General features: G+C 47.9%; 1 protein-coding gene across 19 annotated transcripts in view; it reads right to left on the bottom strand.

Moving 5' to 3' along the window:
• Positions 1-23,208, bottom strand: part of LOC309653686 (cyclin-dependent kinase 20-like) — a 50,188-nt gene extending 26,980 nt beyond the window's left edge. For 3 of the 19 annotated variants that reach the window (XR_014259363.1, XR_014259364.1, XR_014259366.1), the window contains exons 1-9: positions 22,842-23,208; positions 22,377-22,490; positions 20,065-20,253; positions 19,698-19,819; positions 19,445-19,507; positions 17,984-18,139; positions 7,510-7,656; positions 1,910-2,073; positions 1,342-1,460 (exon numbers count right to left, since the gene is read on the bottom strand). Coding sequence is in view for 12 of the 19 variants with exons in the window: in XM_082478524.1 (XP_082334650.1) it covers positions 16,348-16,509; positions 17,984-18,139; positions 18,586-18,709; positions 19,445-19,507; positions 19,698-19,819; positions 20,065-20,253; positions 22,377-22,490; positions 22,842-22,916 (1,005 nt within the window). In the remaining 7 variants the exon portion in view is untranslated. Of the gene's footprint in view, positions 1-1,341; positions 1,461-1,909; positions 2,074-7,509; positions 7,657-9,745; positions 9,987-13,822; positions 14,498-15,511; positions 16,510-17,983; positions 18,140-18,585; positions 18,710-19,444; positions 19,508-19,697; positions 19,820-20,064; positions 20,254-22,376; positions 22,491-22,841 lie in introns of those variants that run through there. The other 16 variants (XR_014259367.1, XR_014259368.1, XR_014259369.1 and 13 more) reach the window with 16 other exon arrangements.
• Positions 23,209-23,695: the final 487 nt, after the last annotated feature.

Below are 23,695 nucleotides of genomic sequence, written 5' to 3'. Positions count from 1 at the left end.
GAACAGAGCGCAGAAACAGGCTACATACTGCATGACTCCAACAAAATGATTGAGCTTTCTAAAAATAAAATAAGATTGGAGATGTGTTCACAAAGAGGATTAAGGTTGGCAAGCCAGGCAGAATGAGTGCAGAAGGGTCTAGCCCTGTCTAACAGTCCCACACTGTGACCAACGGACCACACTAGAGTTCAACAAACCACAGCCTGCAGCCAAACCCAGCCCACTAACCATTTTTGTATTTTCGTTAAAAAAAAAAAAAATCAAAGAATATTTCATGACACATGAAAAAAACAAGAAACTCACATGTGAGGGTCCATAAGTACAGTTTTATTGGAACACAGCCACTCCCTTTTTGTTTACTTCTTGTCTACAGCTGCTTCTGCTTTTCAGCCACATAGTTAAGTAGTTGCAACAGGACCATGTGGTCTGCAAAGCCTCAAATATTTGCTCTCTGGCCCTTTACAGAAAAGGTCTGCCACCCCAGCACCAAAGCTCTTTATGTTCAAGTCAAGACCTTTTTGTTTTGGCAACTATGGAACCTCCCAGCCTTCAGGCCTTCTTCCTGCCCAAGAGCCCCTCATCTAAGCCTGTGTGGTCTCATGTCCACAGCCTAAGGTGGGTCTCTTTCAGGGCAACACAACTGCAATGAAACAGAGACCAGCCACCTGCACCCATCAGTCACCAGAGACCTTCACTCGAAATTATAATGTCAAACATCACTGTATATGAGGAAAATAAAGCACGTGGAAGAGAAAAAAAAAACATGATAAACAAATGAAAAACTGACCATGGAGGAAAGACATATGATGCAAATAACTGTATCCTTTAAACAACAAAAAAGAGCAATCAGAGAATATGAAAATGGATAGGAAAGCTTTTTAACAATTAGTACCAACCAAGTCCAAAATACTAATCAAGTTATCGAGGTTGTAACACTTAAGTTTGCAAGTGGGGTGAGTAAAAGCTGCATTATCTGGGCAAAACCACCCAGAGGCTGGCATTGGCTCCAATGTGGACATCACAGAACTGGGCATGGCAGCTGTCATCCCCTTGCATAAACAGCCTCCATCAGGCACTGCAAAAATGCCCATCTCCCTGAGGCAGGACAGCAGAGAGTCAAGGGCATTTGCGATCAATCAGACTCAAGTCTGAAGTGTGACCTGGCACAGCGACTGAGCCTCCTGCAGCTCAGATTTCTCATCTGTACAATGGGGCTCCCACTCCTCACCTCACAAGTTGGCTGTGATGGTTAAAGAGAATAAAGGCAAAGGGCCTCGCTAAGACTGAGGACATAGCAGCATCTGGTCACTTCTCATCCTGGCCCCCTCCTGGACAGCTCACCTCTTGCAGATCCCAGGCACACACGGTGCCATCTGACGACACGGTGCACGCCACGGACTTCTCCCGCCCATCAAACCAGTACTCTTTGGTTGAGATGTAGGCCAGCTCATCTATCTCTCCTGAAAGAGAACACAGACTTGCCTTAAGCACACACATGGATGCCTGGCATGTGAACATTCAACTTGGTGAAGGGGAGGCAGGCAATTCATTCCTCTTCTCTCTCAGGAGCATGACAGGTGCTGATTCTGGGGACAGTGGTGGACAGAAAGAGCTGGGACTTCAGACTTACGATTTGGGTATCATGCCCAGGACTGCCTACCACCCACCAGCCATGTTACTGTGAACAACAGTTACAACATCCTTATCTCTTAGTTTCTGTTTCTTTCTACTCTGAAATAGATGTAATGATCTCTGTGAGGATCAAATGATAACACAGGTATAGAACATAGCAGGGTATGTCCTCATTATGTGGCATTTTCCAACTAATTGGCTGAAAAACCAAATCCCTAGAGATCTGACCAGGGAAAGAGTGGGAATGCACAGAGTTACCACCTTCCCCACCCCGTACCTTTGTGCCCAGCAATGGCTTTGCAGATAAAGTCCTTCTCTGGCCACCCAGATTCCATTCGGAACTCCAGCTCGGATCAGCAGAGATAGTACTGTTTCCATGTCTGTGTGCCCAGGGTCGTCTGGGAGGCTTTACAGGAGGACCAGCGTCTCAGACACAGCTGCCTGAAACAAAGACCCACAGTCCCAGGCAGAAAAGGAGTCATTAGAAGGTGTTTTGGCATCAATAGGCCTAGCTTTGATTCCCAGCTTCACCATCTACTAGCTTGGACAACTCACTTTGCCTATGTAGGTCTCAGTTTCCTCCACTGTTAAATGGGGATAATGATATGACACTGAACGAGTGCTCACCACGTGTCAGGAATAGGTGCTTTTCGTGTTTCCAGTCAAACTATATAACAACCCCATAAGGTAGGTCCTCATCTCCATTTTAGACATGAGAGAGAGGTTAAACAACTAACCCAGGGTCATGCAGCCTCGGTCATGCAACTGGAACTCAAGAGTCTGCATTTTTTTGAAGCCGTCAACTATTGTTGAACTATTTCTCCCTTCAATTTTGTCAGCCCTTCATGCATTTTGTTGCTTTGTTATTAGGTCCATTTACATTTATAATTTTTAGATCTTCTTGATGGATTGATCTGTTTATTATTATAAAATATCCTTCTTTGTCCCTAGTAACACTTTTTGTCTTAAAATCTGTTTTGTCTGATATTAGCATAGTCATTCTAGCTCTCTCTTGGTTGCTGTTTGCATGGTATATGTTTCCATTCTATTATTTTCAACCTGTATCTTTGAATCTAAAGTGTGTCTATTGTAGACAGCATATACTTGGATATTTTTAATCCCTTCTGCCAATCTCTGCCTTTTCATTGGAGTGTTTAATCCATATATATTTAATACAACTACTGATAAGATAGGATTTACATGTCATTTTGCTTATTTCTATGCATTTTTCCTTCTATTCCTCTATTACTGCCTTCTTTTGTATTAAGTATTTTCTTGTGTCCTATTGCCTTGTCATTTCTTCAACTGTATATTCTTTTAGTTCTTAGTGGTTGCCTTGGGGATTACTGGATAAAAATCTTAATTTATGACAATCTAGTTTTGATTAATATCAACTTAATAGTATCAAAAAACTTAGCTCCTGTGTAGCTCCATTTTATGCCCCTCTCATTCATGCTGTTATTGTCATACAGATTACATCTTCATACGTTATGTACCCAATGGAGAGTCACAATTATTGTTTTATGCAGTTGTCCTTTAAATCACATAGGAAAAAAGGAGTTACAAACAAAAGAATTCATTTATGTTGCCTTTTATATACACCCATATGGTTACTTTACTGGTGCTACTTCTTCACGTGGATTCAAGTTCCTGTCTAATGTCCTTTCATATCAATCTGAAAGACTCTCTTTAGTATTTTTTGTAGGGCAAGTCTGCTAGCAACAAATCCTCAGAGCTTTTGTTAATCTGGGAATGTCTTAATTTTCTCCTTCATTTTGCTAGATATAGAATTATTTATTTATTTATTTGTTTATTTATTTATAATCAGTCATCAATTTTATACACATCAGTGTATACATGTCAATCCCAATCGCCCAATTCAGCACACCACCATCCCCACCCCACCGTGGTTTTCCCCCCTTGGTGTCCGCACGTTTGTTCTCTACATCTGTGTCTCAACTTCTGCCCTGCAAACCAGTTCATCTGTACCATTTTTCTAGGTTCCACATACATGCGTTAATATACGATATTTGTTTTTCTCTTTCTGACTTACTTCACTCTATATGACAGTCTCTAGATCCATCCACATCTCAACAAATGACTCAATTTCATTCCTTTTTATGGCTGAGTAATATTCCATTGTATATATGTACCACAACTTCTTTATCCATTTGTCTGTTGATGGGCATTTAGGTTGGTTCCATGACCTAGCTATTGTAAATAGTGCTGCAATGAACATTGGGGTGCATGTGTCTTTTTGAATTACGGTTTTCTCTGGGTATATGCCCAGTAGTGGGATTGCTGGATCATATGGTAATTCTATTTTTAGTTTTTTAAGGAACCTCCATATTGTTCTCCATAGTGGCTGCATCAATTTACATTCCCACCAACAGTGCAAGAGGGTTCCCTTTTCTCCACACCCTCTCCAGCATTTGTTGTTTGTAGATTTTCTGATGATGCCCATTCTAACTGGTGTGAGGTGATACCTCATTGTAGTTTTGATTTGCATTTCTCTAATAATTAGTGATGTTGAGCAGCTTTTCATGTGCTTCTTGGCCATCTGTATGTCTTTGGAGAAATGTCTATTTAGGTCTTCTGCCCATTTTTCGATTGGGTTGTTTGTTTCTTTAATATTGAGCTGAATGAGCTGTTTATATATTTTGGAGATTAACCCTTTGTCCGTTGATTCGTTTGCAAATATTTTCTCCCATTCTGAGGGTTGTCTTTTCGTCTTGTTTATGGTTTCCTTTTTTGTGCAAAAAAAAAAAAAAAAAAAAACAGAGCGGGAGGAATCAGACTCCCTGACTTCAGAATATACTACAAAGCTACAGTAATCAAGACAATATGGTACTGGCACAAAAACAGAAACATAGATCAATGGAACAAGATAGAAAGCCCAAAGATAAACCCAGGCACCTATGGTCAACTAATCTATGACAAAGGAGGCAAAGATATACAATGGAGAAAAGACAGTCTCTTCAATAAGTGGTGCCAGGAAAACTGGACAGCTACATGTAAAAGAAGGAAATTAGAATACTCCCTAACACCATACACAAAAATAAACTCAAAATGGATTTGAGACCTAAATGTAAGACCGGACACTATAAAACTCTTAGAGGAAAACATAGGAAGAACACTCTTTGACATAAATCACAGCAAGATCTGTTTTGATCCACCTCCTAGAGTAATGGAAATAAAAACAAAAATAAACAAATGGGACCTAATGAAACTTCAAAGCTTTTGCACAGCAAAGGATATAGAGTTCTTGATGACAATCTTTTTCTTCCCACACCTTCAACAAATCAGCCCACTCCTTTTTGGGCTCCATGGTTTTTTATGAGAAATCAACCGTTACTCTCATTGGGGTTGTCCCATACATGATGAGTTGATTCTCTCTTGATGCTTTCAAGATTCTGTCTTTGGCTTTCAAGTTGGATTATAATGTGTCTCGACATGGAACTCTTTTGACTTTATCCTACTGGCAGCTCACTGAGCTTCTGGATGTGTAAATTAACATTTTTCATCAAATTTGGGAAGTTTTCAGTCATATCTTTTAATACTTTCTACTTTCTTTCTCCTCTCATCTGGAACTCCCTATTATCTGTTGCTTGCATGCTTGATGGTGTCCCACAGGTCTCTTAGGCACTATTCATTTTTCTTCATCTTTAGCTTCATTGCATTCCTCAGACTGGATAATCCCAACTGACCTATATTCCGGTTTACTGATTCTTTCTTCTGCCTGCTCAAATCTGCTCTTGAATTTTTAATTTGATATTGTACTTTCCTACTCCATAATTTCTGTTTAGTTTTTTTTTTTATAATTTCTCTTTATTAATATTCTCTATTAAATGAGACACTGTTCTCATACGTCCCTTCAGTTCTTTTCACGTGGTTTCCTCTAGTTCTTTGCACATACTAAAATAGTTGATTTAAAGTCTTTGTCTAGTAGGTCTGATGCCTGCGCTTCCTTGGGGACAGTCTTTATTGTTTGCTTTGTTTCCTGCATACTAGCGACACTTTATTTCTTTGCATGACTTATAACTTCTGTTGAAAACTGAACATTTTAAATAACATAATGTAGAACTCTGGAAATCTGATTCCACCCCACCCCCGGTTTGTTATTATTGCCCTTATTATTTTTTGTTTGTTTAGTGAAGTAACTGAAAAGTTTCTGAAGTAACTCTGAAAGTCTGTATTCTTTGTTATGTAGGGCCACTTATGTCTCTGCTCAGTTAAATTAATGTGCAGTAATGAGAGGACAGAGATTTCCTAAATTTCTGGAACCACTAAGTTTCCTAGTCATTGCCAAAGGCTCTATGTGTAGGTTGGGGCATGTGTGCAACACTCAGCCAGGCAGTTGACTTCTCTGCCTTAGTCTTCACTTCCTGCTTCCACAGAACCTCAAGGTTAACCAGAGGTAAAAGTTTAGAGCCCTTTTATATCTTCCCTGAGTTAGCACACAGCCCTGCACAAGCACTTGGCCTTCTAGATTCCTAGGAATGTGTTGGAGCTTTCCAAAACCCCTAAGGACATCACATTCCCAGCTTTTCCTTTTAAACTCTTTGGTTAGCCTATTGTTTCCTTAACTATCATTCATCAACTCTGATTAAAGACTAATTAAAAAGTTAATCAATTCTCTTTAGTTGTTTTGACAAATGCCCCAAGGTAAAGGTTTTTCACATTGGATGAACACCAAGCAAGGTAAAATAAAGACAGCTTACACGTGAGCTCTTCCAGGAAACACCAGACAGGTTGAACAATGACAATTCTCTGGGAATAAGGCTTTGAAGAATCTCTCATCCCATTCTTACCCTTCCAGTGACTGCGGCTCCTGCTTTCACTGTGATTGTGAACTGTTGGTATTCAAGGCTAACACAAAGCTGGAAGGTTGTTATGGGAACAGGGCAAGTGAACACTTGCTGCTCTTACTGAGAATAAGCCATTTTTTTCTTGAATAAACATTTCCCAGACTACTGTAAGTCTCTGGTTAATTTCCAGAGTTCTGTAAAAGTTGATTTTGACAATTTATGCCAGTTTTCTCATTGCTTTTACGGAGGAGAAAATTTTCAGAAGTCATTAATCCACCATTTTCCAAGAGTCTGCATCCTTAACTTGTATGTATCAGTAACTACTGTCAATTCTATGATAGCAACTCGCTTATAAGGTTGTTGAAGATAAAACATTAGCTCATCCACACTATGGAGAATACTGAATCCCCACCTAGTCTGTGGACCCCAAAGTGAGTGAGACATGGTCCTTGCCCTATGAGTACTCGCAGCTGGTGGTTAGGAGGATAAGTAAAACTAAAATTCTGGAGAGAAATGCTAAGTTTCAGAAGGGGCAGCCTATGGTGCCATGGGAGTAAAACACAAGGAGAGTGAACATCTGGGAGAGGATTAGGGAGGCCCCATGGACAAAGGCTTTCAAAATTTACAGTCACCAGAGTTGATACAGCATCAGAGGACTCCAGTCATATCTCACAGAGGAGAAAAATGAGGCTGGGTGGGAAATAAGTAGCTCACAGCGCATGGTCCCAATAAGTACAACGCAAAGAGTTTCTCTCCATTCAAAGCCTGTACACTCACCGAGCACCTATGTGTCAGGCTCTGTACTAGGCACCAGTGACCTTCTAACACACTGTGAAGGATCCAGTGCTTATGTTGGATATGGGTTTTCCTGTACCCTCTGAAACCCTGTTCCTTCTACCAGAAGTAGCATACTCACAGCCTGCAGGCAGAATGGGCATCCAGATTACCTTGTCTGGCCTGCATAGGATTGGCCTATGTGAACTAGCTGCCAATACTTAAAAATCAAGAGATTTCACATACTAATTCGGTAAAAGAAGAAGATCTAACTATACTGAAATCAAATTCTCACCTGGAAAAATTTATCTGGGGCCACACAGAACAGTACTCTTCAGACAAGAATGAGCTTTCAGGGAATTCCCTGGTGGTCCAGTGGTTAGGACTCTGCGCTTTCACTGCTGAGGGCCTGGGTTCTATCCCTGGTCGGGGAGCTAGGATCCTGCAAGCCGAAAAAGAATGAGCTTTCAGCTCCACCGTGGCCTTCACCATCCCTTTTATCTCTTGGACTAAGAGGCTGAGTATCAGCTGCCTCACATCATCATTCTTATGTTGTTGATTTTCTTTTAGTTGAAATAATCAGAAAGGGAAATTTCTTGTACCCATATCTCAACCTAAACAGTGTGAAAATAAAAGCTAGACTAAGAAGATAATGTGGTTTAAGAAAAAGGGGGGATAACATTTCTTTGTGGAAGTGAAGTCTATTTCTACATATTTAAGGCCATTATACATCAAACCATAAGTAGGAACCATGACCAATATTCAGAAGAAATAACACCAAGTGATTTGACCAAAAAAAGGGCAGACTGTCAACAAGGCTAAAGTGTGCACATGAGTAAAGTATGAGAAATACAAGCCTCTGAAATACAAGGATGTATCAAGTGAAAAAACACCATGGCACCAAAACCTTTCAGATAGCAATTAACAGCAAAACAATCTACTGTACACAAACAAAAAAAAAAATATTTGTACCTTAAACAAAAGCAAATATTTGCAATTTTCCTTTTAACCAAAAATCTAACACATAGTGTGTTAAAGAGATGGCAGAATTTAAAAGGTCATGAAGCATTTTAAAGAAGTAACTTGAAGTGTTTTAAATTAGAATTATAGAGTACATATTAAAAACATATGACCGGTTAACCATGTTCATTTACTGTTTCCGTAAGAGTTCCTATGGGCCTGGAGAGTTTTGGGGCCCAGTACCCATGACAGGTACAACATTAGAAATGACACGTGCATGTGACAATGCTCCTGGAATGCTGTTGCAGTTGTCCCAGTTCCAGAAACATAAACCCAGTGTTTTTTATATGAACATAGGTCAAGGATACCATCCCAAAGAATGACTGTATGCTAAAAAGAGTTTAGCACCAAAAACTATAAAATAGTAATGAACCGAAAACCCATTCGTGACTTGGCTTGCAGACAGCTGAAGAATCTGCTTGAGGAACCTGGAGGTACACACAATATGGTAACCCATGCATACATGTGGGGGTTAGGTGATAAGCTGCTCAAGAGATTTTTTGAACTGCTGAAAGAAATATATTACTTATGTTACTCAAAGGGAAATTCCTACCCCAGTTTATCAGTAAAGATGAGAACAAAGACTAGGGTTTAGGGTTGGCATCCTACCCATTCCAACTGTGAGAATTGCCCTCCAAGGGCTTCCACAAATAGTTACACCAATCTATGAGTCAACTCATTTATTTCTAGTGACACAGTGTCTTTGAGAATCACATTTGGCAAGACATTCTCTTGTCCACTTATCTACAGAGAAATCAATTTCCAGAATTGAATGTTCTATCTAGAGTACATCCCCCAAATTGTAGAGATAAAGACTGAAATCCAATAAAAGTTCCCTTACTTCAAAATTGACTAGAGATTAACATCATTTTTCTAATTAATATTATTAGCAATAAAAAAAATGAATAAAAAGCAACAAACAGAACAGTGCTGTATGATACTGAAAAATAAATATGGCAAGGTTGGCATTCCACAATTCTCAAATATATCAATTCACAGTTATTCTAAAAATAAAAACCATCAAGCAAAGATTCCCTCCATGTTTGGAGGAAACTACATGTGAACAGTTGTTTTCCATCAGGAAAGACTAAAACTAAATATAGCTCCTAGTTGATAGTCAAGGCTATGTAGTCTGTCCTATATTCTGCAAGAGACAGAAGATCTGACACTTACCTCTTGGGACAAAAGAAAAGATGTCAGGTTCCAAAGGAGGAATGAACAGAAAAGAAAAATTTAATAATTTAATGATTAAAATATTTTTTATTTTCTACTTTTAATTTTTTGAATTTTATTTAAGTTCTCATATCAAACATGCTTATATAACTATGTTGTTACACCAAAGTTGAAATCAAATAAAAGTGGTTTATTTGTCTATTGATTTGTCTATCAGCCAGCTGCATTCAATTTGCTGTACATTTCTGCCCCTGAGTTTGGTACCCCCACCTACATCAACCTCCACTTGATTAACAAAATCGCTTATATTTCAATATACTATACTATACTACCTCACACCCCCAACTAGGGAGGAGTTTCCTGCTGGTAAGGGCTGTGGATTGTCCCTTCTTGTCTACTTAACAGAAACGCAGTGAGTGCTGAAAAGTACACCCCTCTCTCCTTTGAGGGATACTCTCCTGAGCAGGCCTGGCTCTTCCTCCACTCACCTCCACAGTTCCTTGGTCCTTGAAGCCTCATTCCAGACCTAGAAGAGTATCTGGTCAGTCAACATGCAATTAGTGCCTAGCCTGCCAGGCCCTGTGGAGGGGACAGAGAGCTAAATGAGACCCAGTGCTTGCACTCAAGAACACTCACCCTGGGGAGTTACAGACAAATTCAGACCATCAAATAAAACACACCAAATAATGAATGACAAAGGAGAGAATGACCAACTCAGTTGGAGCCAAGGGGTTCAGAAGTAACTACTGATCAACTCCTGAAGGATGAGTAGTTATCCTCTAAGAAAACGGCTGAAGCATGTCAGGGAGAGAAAGATCCGCTTGGGCAAAGATTCAGAAGTATGAAAAAGATGATGAGTAAGTTGCCTTAATCAGAACATAGAGAAAGGAGCTGAAGACAGGCTTAGACCAACTCTTGGAAGTCAGAAGGGCAAAAACAGTGAGAAGTCACTTGAGAACTGTGAATGGAAGAGTGGCAAGTCAAACTGTGTTTTAGGCTGCTATGAGAAGGAAGGACTTGGAGACTTCCCTGGTGGTCCAATGGTTAAGAATCCGCCTTCCAATGCAGGGGGCATGGGTTGGATACCTGGTCGAGGAACTAAGATCCCACATGCTGGGGCAACTAAGCCCATGCACGCTCTAGAGCCCATGCGCCACAACTAGAGAGCCCGTGCACTGCAACGAAAGATCCCACGTGCCACAACAAAGATCCCGTGTGCCGCAACTAAGACCCGATGCAGCAAAATAAATAAATAAATATTAAAAAAAAAAAAAAAAGACTCTGAGCTTCCACTGTAGGGGGCACGGGTTGGATCCCTGGTTGGGGAACTAAGATCCTGTAAGCCACGTGGTAGGGCCAATTGAATAAAAAAGAGAGAGAGAAGGAAAGACTGGAAACGAGGGCAGAGCAGCAGGACCCATAAGAAAGTTGCTGCAATGGAGTAAATTAAGGCTCTGGCTAAAGGGATGTCCCAGAGATGCCAAGGTGCAGGAACAGAACTGCTACCTGGGGAGGGCACACAGGCCGTATTCCCACAAACTGCTCTCTGCAGAAGTATCTGGAAGAGGCTCAGGTGGCCCTGGGAAGGGATCACAGTACCCTGCCTCCCCCTCTCTCAGGCCCACACCTGCATCCTGGAACTTCTTGGCCTCTCCAGCTGGGCCACCCTGGGTTCTGGAGCCTATACAGCTTCAGTAGAAACCACTCTGGAGCTTTCTGTGGCCCAGACCTACTGAGGGTCCCAGCCAGATACGTGGCTTTCCAGGCCCTGGCAGAAATAACAACCACCCTGTCTGAGCCCAGGTTCCTACTTCCACAGCCCTCACTCACCCGAGATCAAAGTTTCTCAGTCCTTAAGAAATCTTTTTGGCTAGTAGGAATGTAAAGTTGATACTTTGCAATAATCAAACCAGGTAAGAAGATTTCCGCATTCTTTTTTTCTATAGTTCCCAGTTCAAAACCCAACTGAGATGTTCTTACTTCCCTAACATAAAATTATAATATGTAATATAACCTGCAAAATGGGTGTTACCCGCCTTGGAGAATGCCTCTGTTAGATGCTGATCTTCATGATGACACTGTGAGGCAGGGTTTATTGACCTCATTTTACCTAACAGGGAAACCAGAACCTGGAGAAGTTGCTGCTATCAAAGGGTAAAAGGCACCTCCCTTTCAAAATCTGCTGGGAGACTACCTGGGCGACCTCAGCCAATGCACTCTCGGCACGATACTCACTTTCCCTATTGGTAAAAATGGGGATAGCAACCCAGTATTTTACTTGATACATTTAAGTTATAATTACACAATTCAGGTAAGGGTCTGTTTATTAATCTTTCTGTAAAATGATATAATAATGTATTTTAAAAGTAAAGAAATTCATTTACTCAACAAACATTTACTTAGAGTACACTAAATATCAAGCCATACGCTGAGTGTATACACACAGTGATCATACAGTGGTTATACACACAGTGATGCAAGAGACAAAAGAATGAGTCTAGTGGGGGTGGGGGGGAAGCAAACATTTAACAAGCACAGTATGTGATCATTTAGTCACAGTTGTGCTGAGTAAGAGCACAGAGGAGGAAGAGCTCGGAGCACAACAGGGGCAGAAGCGCAGATCAGACTAACGCACCAAACAGGCACTTAGGGAGCACAGCCAGTACAGGAACTCGACTGGCTGGGAAGGGACAGGCGGAGCCCGCAGGAGGAGGTGCCACTCACAGGGAGGGCACGGCTTTCCAGGCAGGCCCCAGAAGGGGAATTCCAGAATATTCCAGAAGAGGTGGGATCCCTAGGCCAATCTTAGGGGTGAACCCTGTTCACAGGTGCCCAGTGCAAGCCAACCGCACAGGGGCTCTGGACACACCGACAGACGGAGGAACAGAGGGATAAGAGGTTTCCACAGCAACCCCTTCATAGGTCGCCGAGGTCGCCACCCCGGGGGCCAAGAGCGTCCTCTGCAGATTGCGGATTCAGGGCCGTCCGACGCTCCCTCCCAGATTTGGGAAACGGAGGCTCCGAGGGGACGGGCCAACCATGGACACGCCAGTGACCAGGAGCCCAGCCCTGCCTACCGCCTGGGACAGGACGCGCTACCTTATCCACCTGGGCGACGCAGAGCATGTCTCGGCCTTCCAAGAAGGAGAAGACGTGCAGCAGCTCGGGCAAACCCATCTGCGGCTCCACGGCGCCAGCCCCCATGGTTGCCTGGGTCGGGCTACGCCTTCGCTGCGCTTCCGCCCCCGCAGGCCGAGCCCCGCCCGCTCGCTTCATCCTCTCCCAGCCTCCGCGCTTCCGTTCGGAACACCCACTTCTACTAATCCGCTCACCGGCCCTGCTTCTACTTGGCCTTAGACTGGCTTCTAACCCTTGTCCTGACATTCGCTGAGACCCTCGCCCACCCCCTTATACTGACATTCATCCTCGTTCTGACCTTCGCCCTGACCCTCACGCGGGACCCTGTGGTGCCCCTGAACCCAGCACCTCCCGAGCCCTTGCCCTGGTGCTGGCCCTTATCCAGACCTTGACCCTCTTCCTCAACCTCGCCCTAATCATCACCCTTGATTTCATTAGCATCTGACATCTACCACACTCCTGTCCCTACCCTCACCTGACCCTGACTCACCCTAATACACACCTTCATCCTGAGCTTTGCCCTAGCCCCGACCCTGGCCTTCACAATCACCTTCAGAATGATCCTCAGCCTCCGTCTTACACTGGCACTGGCCCTTGCCCAAGCCCTGGCTCTAACCTGGTACTTCCCTCATCATGGCCCCTGCCCGGGCTCTCACCCTACCTAGCCTTAGCCCCAACCCTGGACCTCACCCTGGTTTTGGTCGTGGCCCTGGCCAAGATCAGATCAGAGTTAGTGTAAGGGTGAAGGTCATGATCAAGCTCAATGTCAGAGCAGCCAGGGTCACAGTCAGGATGAGGGTAAGATCAGAGACAGAGTGATGAAGATCAGAATCAGCGTGAGGGTGAGTGTCCAGTTCAAGGTAAAATTCTATGTCAGGTTAAGGATCAAGATAAGACAATGGTCAGGGTCATGGTGTCAGAATCAGGTTCAAGGACAAGATCACTATGAGGGAAATTTTAGATCCAGGGTTAGGTTCAAGATCAAGTTCAAGATCAGTGTGAGAGCCAAGGTTAGGATCAGGTTGAGGCTCCATTCGAGAGGATCAGTGAGAGGATGAATGTCAGGATTAGGATGATGGTTATTGTCAGGGTGAAAGTAAGATTGAAAGTTGGATTCAAGTTGACAGTGGATGTCCAGTTCCGTGTAGGATTCAGGGTCAAGGTGAGGGTGAGGTTGATGTTCAGGATTAGAGTCAGTGTCAGGTTCAGGGTCAAGATCAATGTGAGGTAGTGTCAGGGTCAGGGTGAACATGATGTTCATTGTGAAGGTCAAGGTCAATTAAAAGTCAAGGTGGGTCCCTTTTCTATTGCTGCTGGAAGGAATTAAGTCCTCCTCCTCCAACTCTCCCTCCCCCCAACCCCCATTACATTGGCCCAATCTGCATAATCCAGGACACTCTTTCCATCTCAAAGTCTGTACGCTTTAATCACATTTGCCAAGTCCCTTTTGTGTGTAAGGCAATGTATTCATAGGTTAGGACATGGGCATCTTTGGTGGGGGGGGGGACATTATTCTGCTTACCACAGAGGGTCAGAGTTTGGTTTATAGTCAAAATCAAGTTCAAGGTTAAGTTTCAAAGTGAGGATGGGTCAAGATGAAGGTGACGATCAGGCTGAGGACGAGTCATCATAATAATGAAAGTCAGTGTCAGTGTGAAGTTCAATTCAGGGTCAGGGTCTAGATTAGGTTCAAGGTCATGATGGGATTAGGGTGTCAATGGTGACAGCCAAGTGTGAGTCCATGTTCTGTGTGAGGCTCAGCATTAGGATGAGGACCCAGGTCAGGATGAAGTTGAGGTCTAGGTCAAGATGAGGGTCAGGATCAGGATCATGGTCAGGCTTGGTGTGCAGACTAGTTTCAGCTTGAGTGTACAGTGTAGTTCAGCATCAAGGTGCAAGTTCAAGGGCAGGGTGTGTCAGTATGATGGTCCTTGTCAAGGTGAGGATTCAGTCTAGGGGCAGAGTGAAGTTGAGGGTCAGAATCAGATTGAAGGTGGTGAGTATCTCATTTATCACAGTATTCACAATCAGTGTGAGAGAAGCTGTCATTGTCAAAGATAAGTCAAGCTCAGGACAAGTGTCAGGGACATGTTAACGGTCAGGATCAGGATCATAATGAGCATCAAGGTAAGAGGAATGTCAATTAGAGACCCAGGGTTAAGGTTAAGATGAGAGCCAAGTTCATGGACAAGGTTTAGTTCTAGGTCAAACGGGGTCAGAGTTTGGGTGAGGGTCAGAGTCAATGCCAAGATCAAAGCCAGGCATGGGTGGGGAAGGGGCTGGCAAAGAATTGAGTGAGGGTGAGAGTCAGTGTATATGTCAGGGTCAGGGTGATAGGATCAGGTTAAGTGTAAGGTTTAAGGTAAAGGTGAGGGTCAATGTCAGGGTGGAGTAAGCGTTAGAGTCTTTGTGAGTGGAACTGGCTGAGGGTCAGTGGTCAGGGTTTGGGTACAGACTTGCGTTCATACGAAGGTGAGAGACACCAGAAATTGAGCTAGACTGAAGCTTAGAGTCTACAGATGTGGCTGGACAAACAGGCAGAGGCCAGATCCTTAAAACATCTTTAAAGACATATGGGACACTCAGACTCTTCCCTGAAAGCAACAACTAGAGTTTACTGTGCTTTGCCCTCTAAGAGCTTGGAGAGCAGTGACTGTGGCACTGTTAGTCACCTCTGTGACTGCAGTGCTTACAGAATTTTAGCCACATGAGCACAAAATGAATATTTTAAGAATACAAGATTGCTAAGAATAAGTTTCTCTGACTTCTCTGTTTTTATCTATCTGTGAACCAATACCACATTGCTTATTTATTACAGCCCTATGATAGTCTTGGTATCTGATAGGGTAAGTCCTTTCATCATTTTTTGCCTTTTCTTCTGCTTCTGCCTCCTCTTAACCCTTTCATTTCCGCATATATTTTAGAATTGGCTTACCAAATTATTTAATAAGAAAAACAAGAGCCAGTTCAGATTGTATTGGGATTTACTGAATTAACAAATGAGTTCCAGGAATGTCTGTCTTCTTATTTGCCCAGTATCTCTGAGTAAAGAGGAGGCCCATGTGGTCCAGGCTCACCCGTATCCTGAGGGTGATGTTGGTAAACCAGCTTAAGGTGTGGAGGGTCACTTATTGGGTCCCCAACTTGAGCCATTCCTGGGTCCTGATTTCTGCCAACTCACCTCCAAAAGGGAGCTCTGTCACATGAAGCACCTAGCAATCCCCCAAGACTAAAGTCGCCATGAATGGGGCCACTTTCCCAGTGACCACAGAGAAGCAAGGGCCAGGGGATGATGCTACCTCAGCCACTTCCCTCAACTGGAAAGGAAGAGGGGCATACATCACGTAGAACTACCGGGCGTTTTTATAATAAATCTCAAAAGTGAACTAGTGTTTAATGTCTCTGAGAACAAAATCAAACCAAACTTTCCTTCCCACTTGGATTTCCGACATGAGGACATCCTACACTCAGCGCTCCCCCAAATGGCTCTACCAGGACTGTCCCTGACCAGGAAGGCAGCAACTAGAGAACCAGCCCCATGGCAGGCATGGCAGCGGAACTCACTGCCTCCTTCTGATGGATCTGTTACCAGCAACAGATGGGAGGCCGACAGCACAGGCCGAGGGTCCCCTCTGCTGAGGCTGGATGGCCTGGCCAGGAGCAGGACCACTGTGGTCGAATCAGGCCGGAGCAGAAGAACAAGAGGCCTGGCTTGTCCTGGGGAGGGAAGGGGGCGACACGCCTGTGGGGCCTGGCCCAACGTCTCAGCCCTCCAGGATGAAGGGCCGAATCAGCTCCGGGTTCAACAGTGACTCCTCGAGAGGCCGGTCCACGTGGAGGTCATGGACGTGGGGGGGGTCCTGGGAGGGGCCTTGAGGGCAGGTCCCCCTGGGCGCTGAGGAATTGGCAGCTCCGAGGGGTGGGCAGGCAGGGGAGCTGTGAAGAAGTACTGGTGCAGGAAGGCCTGAGGGTAGCAAGCAAGGGGCAGCAAAAGGAAACTGGTCACTTCCCCGTCCCAGCTTCAGCCACTTCCCTCCGAGGAGGAGACGTGAACATTGCCCTGGAGAGGATTTTGCCTTCATCTGCTCATCGTTCAGGTGACTCCAACACCTCGCAGTGCTCACTGTTTGCGCACTGCTCCAGAGACAGGAGATGCAGCGGTAAACAGAACAAAGAGCTCTGCCTTCAAGTTTTCCACATAGTGAGGAGTGGGGGTAATAAACACGATAAAGAAGTAAGACAAACAGGGCATCAAATGATTAGTGATGTGGGAAAGAGAAAGTATGAGGGGGGGATGAGGAATACTGGAGGGGCTGCAGGCCTGAAGAATGGTGAAGGGAGGCCCCTGGGAGGTGGCGCTCAAGCAGAGACCTGAAAGGTGAATGAGTGAGGCCTAGGGACAGAAATGCACAGACCCCCAGGACATGGAGAAGCCCTGGGGCCCGAGGGGAGTGAGCAAGGGGAATGGGAGTTGGCAGAGTCACAGAGGTGATGGCCCCAAATGTGTGATGGCTGTGGGCCACTAGGACCTGGCTTCTCCTCTGAGGGAGCCCCAGGAGGGCCCTGCAGGCGAGGATGCGACAGCCTACCTGGACAAGGTCCCTCTCTTTGCCACGTGGAGGAAAGACTAAATGGGCAGGAGAAGCAGGTTCTGGGAGGCAATGGGGGCGGGGGGGCGCTTAGAATGGGGGCAGCAGCAGGGGGCTGAGAGGTGGTCAGTTGGCCTCAGTACACTCTGAAGGTGCTGCTGACATGGGAACTCGCCAGGGGCATGTGTAAACACACACTGCTAGTGCCGAGGGCAGGGAGCGGAGGCTGCCATGAGGCCAGATGGACAGATACACCCGACAGAGGCCCTCACACCATCAGCCATCAGCCCATGGTCCTCCCCTCCTCCCCTGCCTTCTAGCCACGACCCACCCCTCCTGGGTCCTCCTCTCCAGGCCTCTGCTCATCATTTCTCTTGGGAAAACAGCTCCCCATGCTTAAACCTGCCCTTCTCCAGGAAGCCTTGCATGACCCCAAAGTCAGTCCCAACATCCCTCCCCTCAGCTCCCACAGACTGACGGCCCTGCCTCACCACAGGGTGGAGACCCCACAGGCACAAGCCACGTCTGTTCACTCTGGATCAGGGTCCAGGACAGTGCTCAGCACGTGCCAGATGCTAGTAAATTCTTGTTGAAGGAATGAAGGGACGAAGAAGTGAGTCACCAATAACCCAAGACTCGCTCTTCTGCGACGTGTGCATGCCCTTCTAATGGGCCACCCCTGGCCACCTGCCCTCTAGGGTCCACTCAGGAGAGGCACACCTGCCCTGCACCCTCCTAACCCTGGCTCCAGGGGTTCTGGTCCCAGCCCATCACAGGTTCTGAGAATCTCAACCTGCCTAGTCAAAAGGACACGGACGAGGAGGGTCAGGGCAACGGGTGTCACCCTACCTGGGAGGCTGCAATGCGCTGGCGTGGAGGGTAGAGGAGGAAATGCCCCAGCAGGTCCAAGGCCTGGGGAGAGGCATCGGGCAGCACCTCCTCCAGGGGCACGGGAGCCTGCTCCTTGAAGGAGATCTTGTTGTAGTCAGGCAGGTCCTTGATCTCCTGGAGGAGAAGGGGGTCCATCAGGGCCGGCACCCACCCCGCCAGCCCCCTTAAGGTGTCAGTTCTCGCTCCCTGTCACCTACCTGCTCCCATTCACTCATCACTCCCCCATCCATGCACCCCTGCTCACATGTCACTCATGACATCACGTGCTCACTCAGTCCTTCAGTGCTTCCTCCACATCTCAGGCGCCTGCTCCATGCCCAGCTCGGTTTGGATGCGTGTGTGCTGGGGACGGGTGGGAAGGGATAGGGCTTGGGCCCTGGCCCTCGCACCTCCAGCAGGGCAGGGGAGGAGGAGACCCCACGCTGGGCCAGGACCGAGGTCCGGCAAGTCAAGGAGGCATGGGGCCACGAGAGAGAAGGTGCGGGGCAGGGGAGTCACTAGCTATTGGGGTAATAGAAGCCACCCGCCCCCACCCCTTCCCACTGTAGGCCCCTGCAAACCGGCCAGACTTGAGGACTGGGGGCGCCCAAGATTCGAAGCACACAGCAAAGCTGTTCAATGTCATTCTCCCCTGGGAAAAGGGGGGACCCGTTCAACAGCTCCCCCAGGATGCAGCCAACAGCCCTGCAGATACAGAACCCAAACAACTCAGAGATCTCACACCATGGAAACAGATCCCCCCACACCACCACCCACACCTCACACTGTGGTCAAGATACCCACAAAGTAGCCTTCAGGCTTCATAGCTAAGGATACAGATCCCCAAACAGTCAAAGACTTCAAGCCTAGAACACAGAGCATATCCCCCTCTTTAAACAGCTCTCAGGCCTCAACTCTGGAACACACATCAACCCCTCAACAGTTCTGAGACTTCTCAGAGCCTCACATTCTGGGACACACTGCCACCTCCTCCCATTCTGGGGCAGACTCCAAAACGGCCCCCAAATCTCAAACTCTTAGGCATATACAAACCATCCTACCCCAAATAAAGGTTCAGGGCCTTCATATCCAGGGACCCAGGCCTCTAGATAACTCAGGAACATTGCATCCTGGGATATCACCCCCTGCATAGCAGCTTAGACGCCCCATGCCTCGGACCACCTCCCCAACCTCAGCCCAGAAGCTTCCTACTGGGACAACCACTCTGATCCCACTTGACCCCTCCCAGCTCAAAACTGTCATGGGGAGGAACACTGATCCCAAACTCCTCAGAGATACTCTAACCAGGGGAGACACCCCCATGGCAACCTAGAGCTCACAGCAGGAAAACCCCCAAATGGCTTAGAGACCTCAATGCCCAGGAGGAAAAGGTGACCCAATGACCCACACTCCCCCTTGCCCAGCCCATAGGCGTCTCACCACAGGTCGACACCCTGATCATACTGGCGGGCACCATACAGGAGCTCAGGGGCTCGGTACCACCTGTGAGAGGAGGGCAGGTGGTCACAGCCAGGTCACCGGTCTGTCAGGAAGCTGCCTCGGAAGGTCATCCTGGCCCCCACACCAGCCCCAAGAGCACTGTTTGGACAGAAGGTCCAGAAGCATCTCTTCCCAGCAGGAGGGTTGGGGCCTGTCTATTGCCAGGTCCTGCTTGGGAACTGGTCCTCCCTACCTGGTGGCCACCTGGTGCGTGTAGAGACGGCTGCCATCTGGGGAAAAGACCCGGGCCAGGCCAAAGCCCGCTATCTTGAGCTGGCCCGAGGCACTGATAAGCAGGTTGGCTGGTTTCAGGTCCTGAGGGCACACGAAGAGGCATCAGTCCCTCCAGAGCCCCCACAGGACCTCGGGACAGGAGGGCTTGGCAGGCTGGGCACCCAGGTCAGCGCAAGACCCGACCTCCTCCAGGGCCCCAGCCCTGGCCTCCTACCCATAGGCCCTGCCCCCTCTGTCCCTTTTCTAACCATACCTTTCATCAAGGGCTGGCCTACCCACAGCCCAGCCACCCCCCCGGTCCCACCCCAGCCCATGCTGGAACTGACCCGATGTACAATGTTGTTGGCATGGCAGAAAGGGACCCCCTTGAGCAGCATCTGCAGGTAGCTCTTGACCTGCGCCTGGGTCAGCGGCCTCTGGGCGTGGCGCACCACCTCAGCCAGATCTGACAGCATGAACTCGAAGGCCAGCACGAAGCCTGCGCCATGCGGGAACACGGCCTTCAGCTGTACCACCTGCAAGCGGGGCATCCCGTCAGCCGCCAGACTCACATGGCTCAGACTCTCTCTGGGACCCTCAGCCCTTGCACCAACAGACGACCAGGCAGGCAGAGATGGTGGCATGAGATCTGAGCTCAGAATCAGGGAGCTTGGTGATCTCTTGCTTCCCTCTCCCAGGAGAAGGCAAGTCCCTACTCTAATGCTCCAGTAAACACTCAGGGAAAAGGAGGTCTAAGAAAGGCGACTTAGGGCAGTGTCTGGTCCCCCACCCAGCCCACGAACTGGAAAATCACCTGGAAACACACACACACACACAGGTGATCACAACTCCCAGCACTGGGAGAGCAGGAGACATGTCACATATACTTCCTGAGGGCCCACGAGGTCACAAGGGCAGGCTGCACAGTAGTGAACAGGAGCAAGGGCTGGTGGGTCCCGAAGGACTTGAAGGAGTTCAGGGGACAAATGACTGACAAATGACCAAACAACAAACGTATAGGGTATTCTGATGAAGATTCTGATGAAGAAAGAAGAGGAGGCATCTGGGAAGGAGCTCTGGGCCAGGGGACAGCAAACACAAGGCCCGGAGGCAAGAACAGGAAGGAGGCTGCTCTGTTCTGCACTCCTGGAGCCTAGACAGTGCTTATCACGGGCGAGACACTTAAGAAGTTGTGAATGAAAAAAGAGGCTGGAGCGGGGTGGAAGCAGATGGTGACAGTTCTTTCAGAGTGAAGAGAAGCCTCTGGAGCTTTTCAAGCCAGGGAGTGGATGATTTCATGTACATTTTTTGACTGTGGAGTGGAGGCAGTGGCCGGGGGGCGGGGGGGCAGGGGAGCCTGCTGTAGTTGTTCTGATGAGAGGTGAGGATGGCCTGGGCCAGGGTAAGATCTGGAGTGTTTTGAACGTAGACTCTTCAGGCCTGCTGATGCACAGGACATGGGACCGTATCACCAGCTTCCTATGGGCCCTCCACCTCTCCCACACACAAGCTGTCAGCAAAGCCCTTTTACTTTCCTCAAAAAACAAGAATGGCCATATTGCTGTTTTTCTGATGTTGAGGGTAGTAGACACTCATTTTACAGATTGGGACAAACAAATACATTCAGATAATACCCAAAATTATAATGAAAAAAACAGCAAAAGAAAAATCCTATCACCTACAGTCAACCTTAGGAGTCTATTCCACCAGACTTTACAAGAGACATGGCACACACAGGCATGTATTCGTATATATATACAAAATATTTTCATACAAAACCAAGATGACACACACAGTTTTATAACATGCTTGTGTCACCCAATATATCAAGGACATCTCCAGAGAATAAGAAACAAGTCAGAGTATCACCCACCCTTAGGTGGGTGGACCTACCCTTGTCACTCCCTGGGAAGTTAAGCACATCCTCTACTCAGGACATGGACAAGAGAGAATACCACAAAGAGAATGAAACTGGGTGTGTGAGGTGTCTCTCCTCGTGTGCCCACAGCCCCTCCCAGGCCTGTCACAGCACAAACCACGCCAGATGGGCGCTGTAGCCTTTGGCCATCTCCCCTACCACACTTCAGTTCTCAAGAGCAGGGTAGGGGCTGGTTTCTGTGTTGCCAGTAGCCAGTAGAGGGTAGAGTCCATGGGAGGCCCCAGTGTTAAACCGTCCTGATTCTGCGATCAGACCTGGGCCAAAGCCTCCACAGACAAGCGGAACAAGCTGAGCACCGGTAAGCTGGTGGCTGCGCCTCCTCCCCTGGCCTGAGATAGGGAGGGCCTGAGCGTGCCTTGCGGAGCAGAGGACGAAACTCAGAAGGACAATATACATAAAGCAGTCAACCTGGCATGCAGAACATAACAGGAGCTCAATAGGTGGCAATTATCATTATCATCAGAAATCACCAAGTGTTTTGAGAAAAAAGGAATAAGTTAGTGAATGAGCGAACGAGTACGCGAAGAAATAAGCGAGTGAACGACAGGGAATGAATGAGTGAAGTAACTGTGTGAATGAGGGTGAACAACAAGTGGAGAAGAAAGGGAGTGAGTGAGGGGTGAGGAAGCAAATGAGTGAACAGAGTGACTGCAGGACCTCAGAGTGGGAGTGAGTGGAGGAGGGCGGGAACCAGCACCTCAGAACACCAGCCCCACTCACATACTGACTGTCCTCGATCTCCTGCAAGGCCTTGATCTCCCGCAGGGCCTGGTTGGGGATGCCATCCTCCAGCCGCCGCAGGGCCACCTTCTTGAGGGCAACGATCTCTCCAGTCTGTTTGGGACAGGACGCAGACACTGCAGGCCCATCCCCGGCTGGAAAAGGGGATGCGACGCCGAGGCCTGAGGCCCTCGTTGGGGTGGGACGCGCCCCCCACCCCGGGCTGGAGGGAAATCAGGGCCAGCAGGCGCAGCGCTGAGCAAGCAGCTCAGAGACATCCACGCCACGCTCCTAGGGGGCACTCGCCTGAAGAAAGCACCGCTGGTTGCTGGACGCCCTCCACTCAAGAGAGCAAAGGAGGCGGGAGCACGCCACGAAAAGCTGCGGGGAGGCAGGAGCCCAAGCGTGGGTCGGGACAACGGGTAGATCTCAATGGAACCGAAGGAGGAAGGGCTGGGTGCTCACCTCCACGTGCTTGGCCTTGAAGACGATGCCGTGCGCGCCCTCCCCAATGCGGCCCAGGATGCAGTACTGCTCCATAGCCCTCTGCCAGACACCCGGACCCTCTGCAATCACAGCCCCTCCCCGGCACCCGTACCTTTCCGCATTAGCCCGCCCTGCCTCCCGCGCCCAGATGCGGCTGCCTAGCAACGGCGCAGGAAAGAGCGCAGAGGCCGGGAGGCCGAAGGCAGCTACAGGCGGCGTCCAGGCCTGTCTGCGCCTTCCCCTAGGCCCTCGCCATCACGCCTCAGTGCGCTTCATTCGGCGGGAATCACCCGTGCACAGACCGTGCCAGCAGGAGCGAGAGCCACCGCCGACCCCTCGCAGCACTGCCGGGCGTCACGTGACGAGTGACGCCTGGTTACGCAGAGGGGCGGGGGCATGCAGCCAAGGAGCAAGGCGGAACAGCCTTGGCAGCGGGCTATATAGGCGGGAGGGTGGAGCCGCTCTCCGGGGTGGAGGCGGGGCACTCAGCGAGGCGGGCGGGGCACTCAGCGGGGCGAGCGGGGGCACGGGGCGGGGCCGCACAGCCGGGGGCGGGACCGCGGCGCCGAGGGCATGGCCGAAAGGTGACGGGGCGGGGCCGGCTACTATGGCAGGCCAGGGTACCCTCGCCCCCATACCTAGAGGTGCAAGCTTCCACCTGTGAGAACCTACAGGTGCCATTTCCACCTATGAGCCCCAAAGCCAATGATGATTGAAGCGAGACGGGTTCGGGTCTGCATTGTGGAGGGAGCGTCAGTTGGCAACATGTAAAGACAACGTTTAAAGAGTAAAAAGTCTGACCCAGAAAGTCCATGTCTAAGGGCTTCTCATGA

Source organism: Balaenoptera physalus (genome assembly GCF_965194825.1).
Source record: "Balaenoptera physalus genome assembly, contig: HAP1_SCAFFOLD_884, whole genome shotgun sequence".
NCBI classification, from domain to species: domain Eukaryota; kingdom Metazoa; phylum Chordata; class Mammalia; order Artiodactyla; family Balaenopteridae; genus Balaenoptera; species Balaenoptera physalus.
The sequence above is the reverse complement of the archived record's forward strand: the minus strand, read 5'-3'. Positions and strand labels throughout refer to the sequence as shown.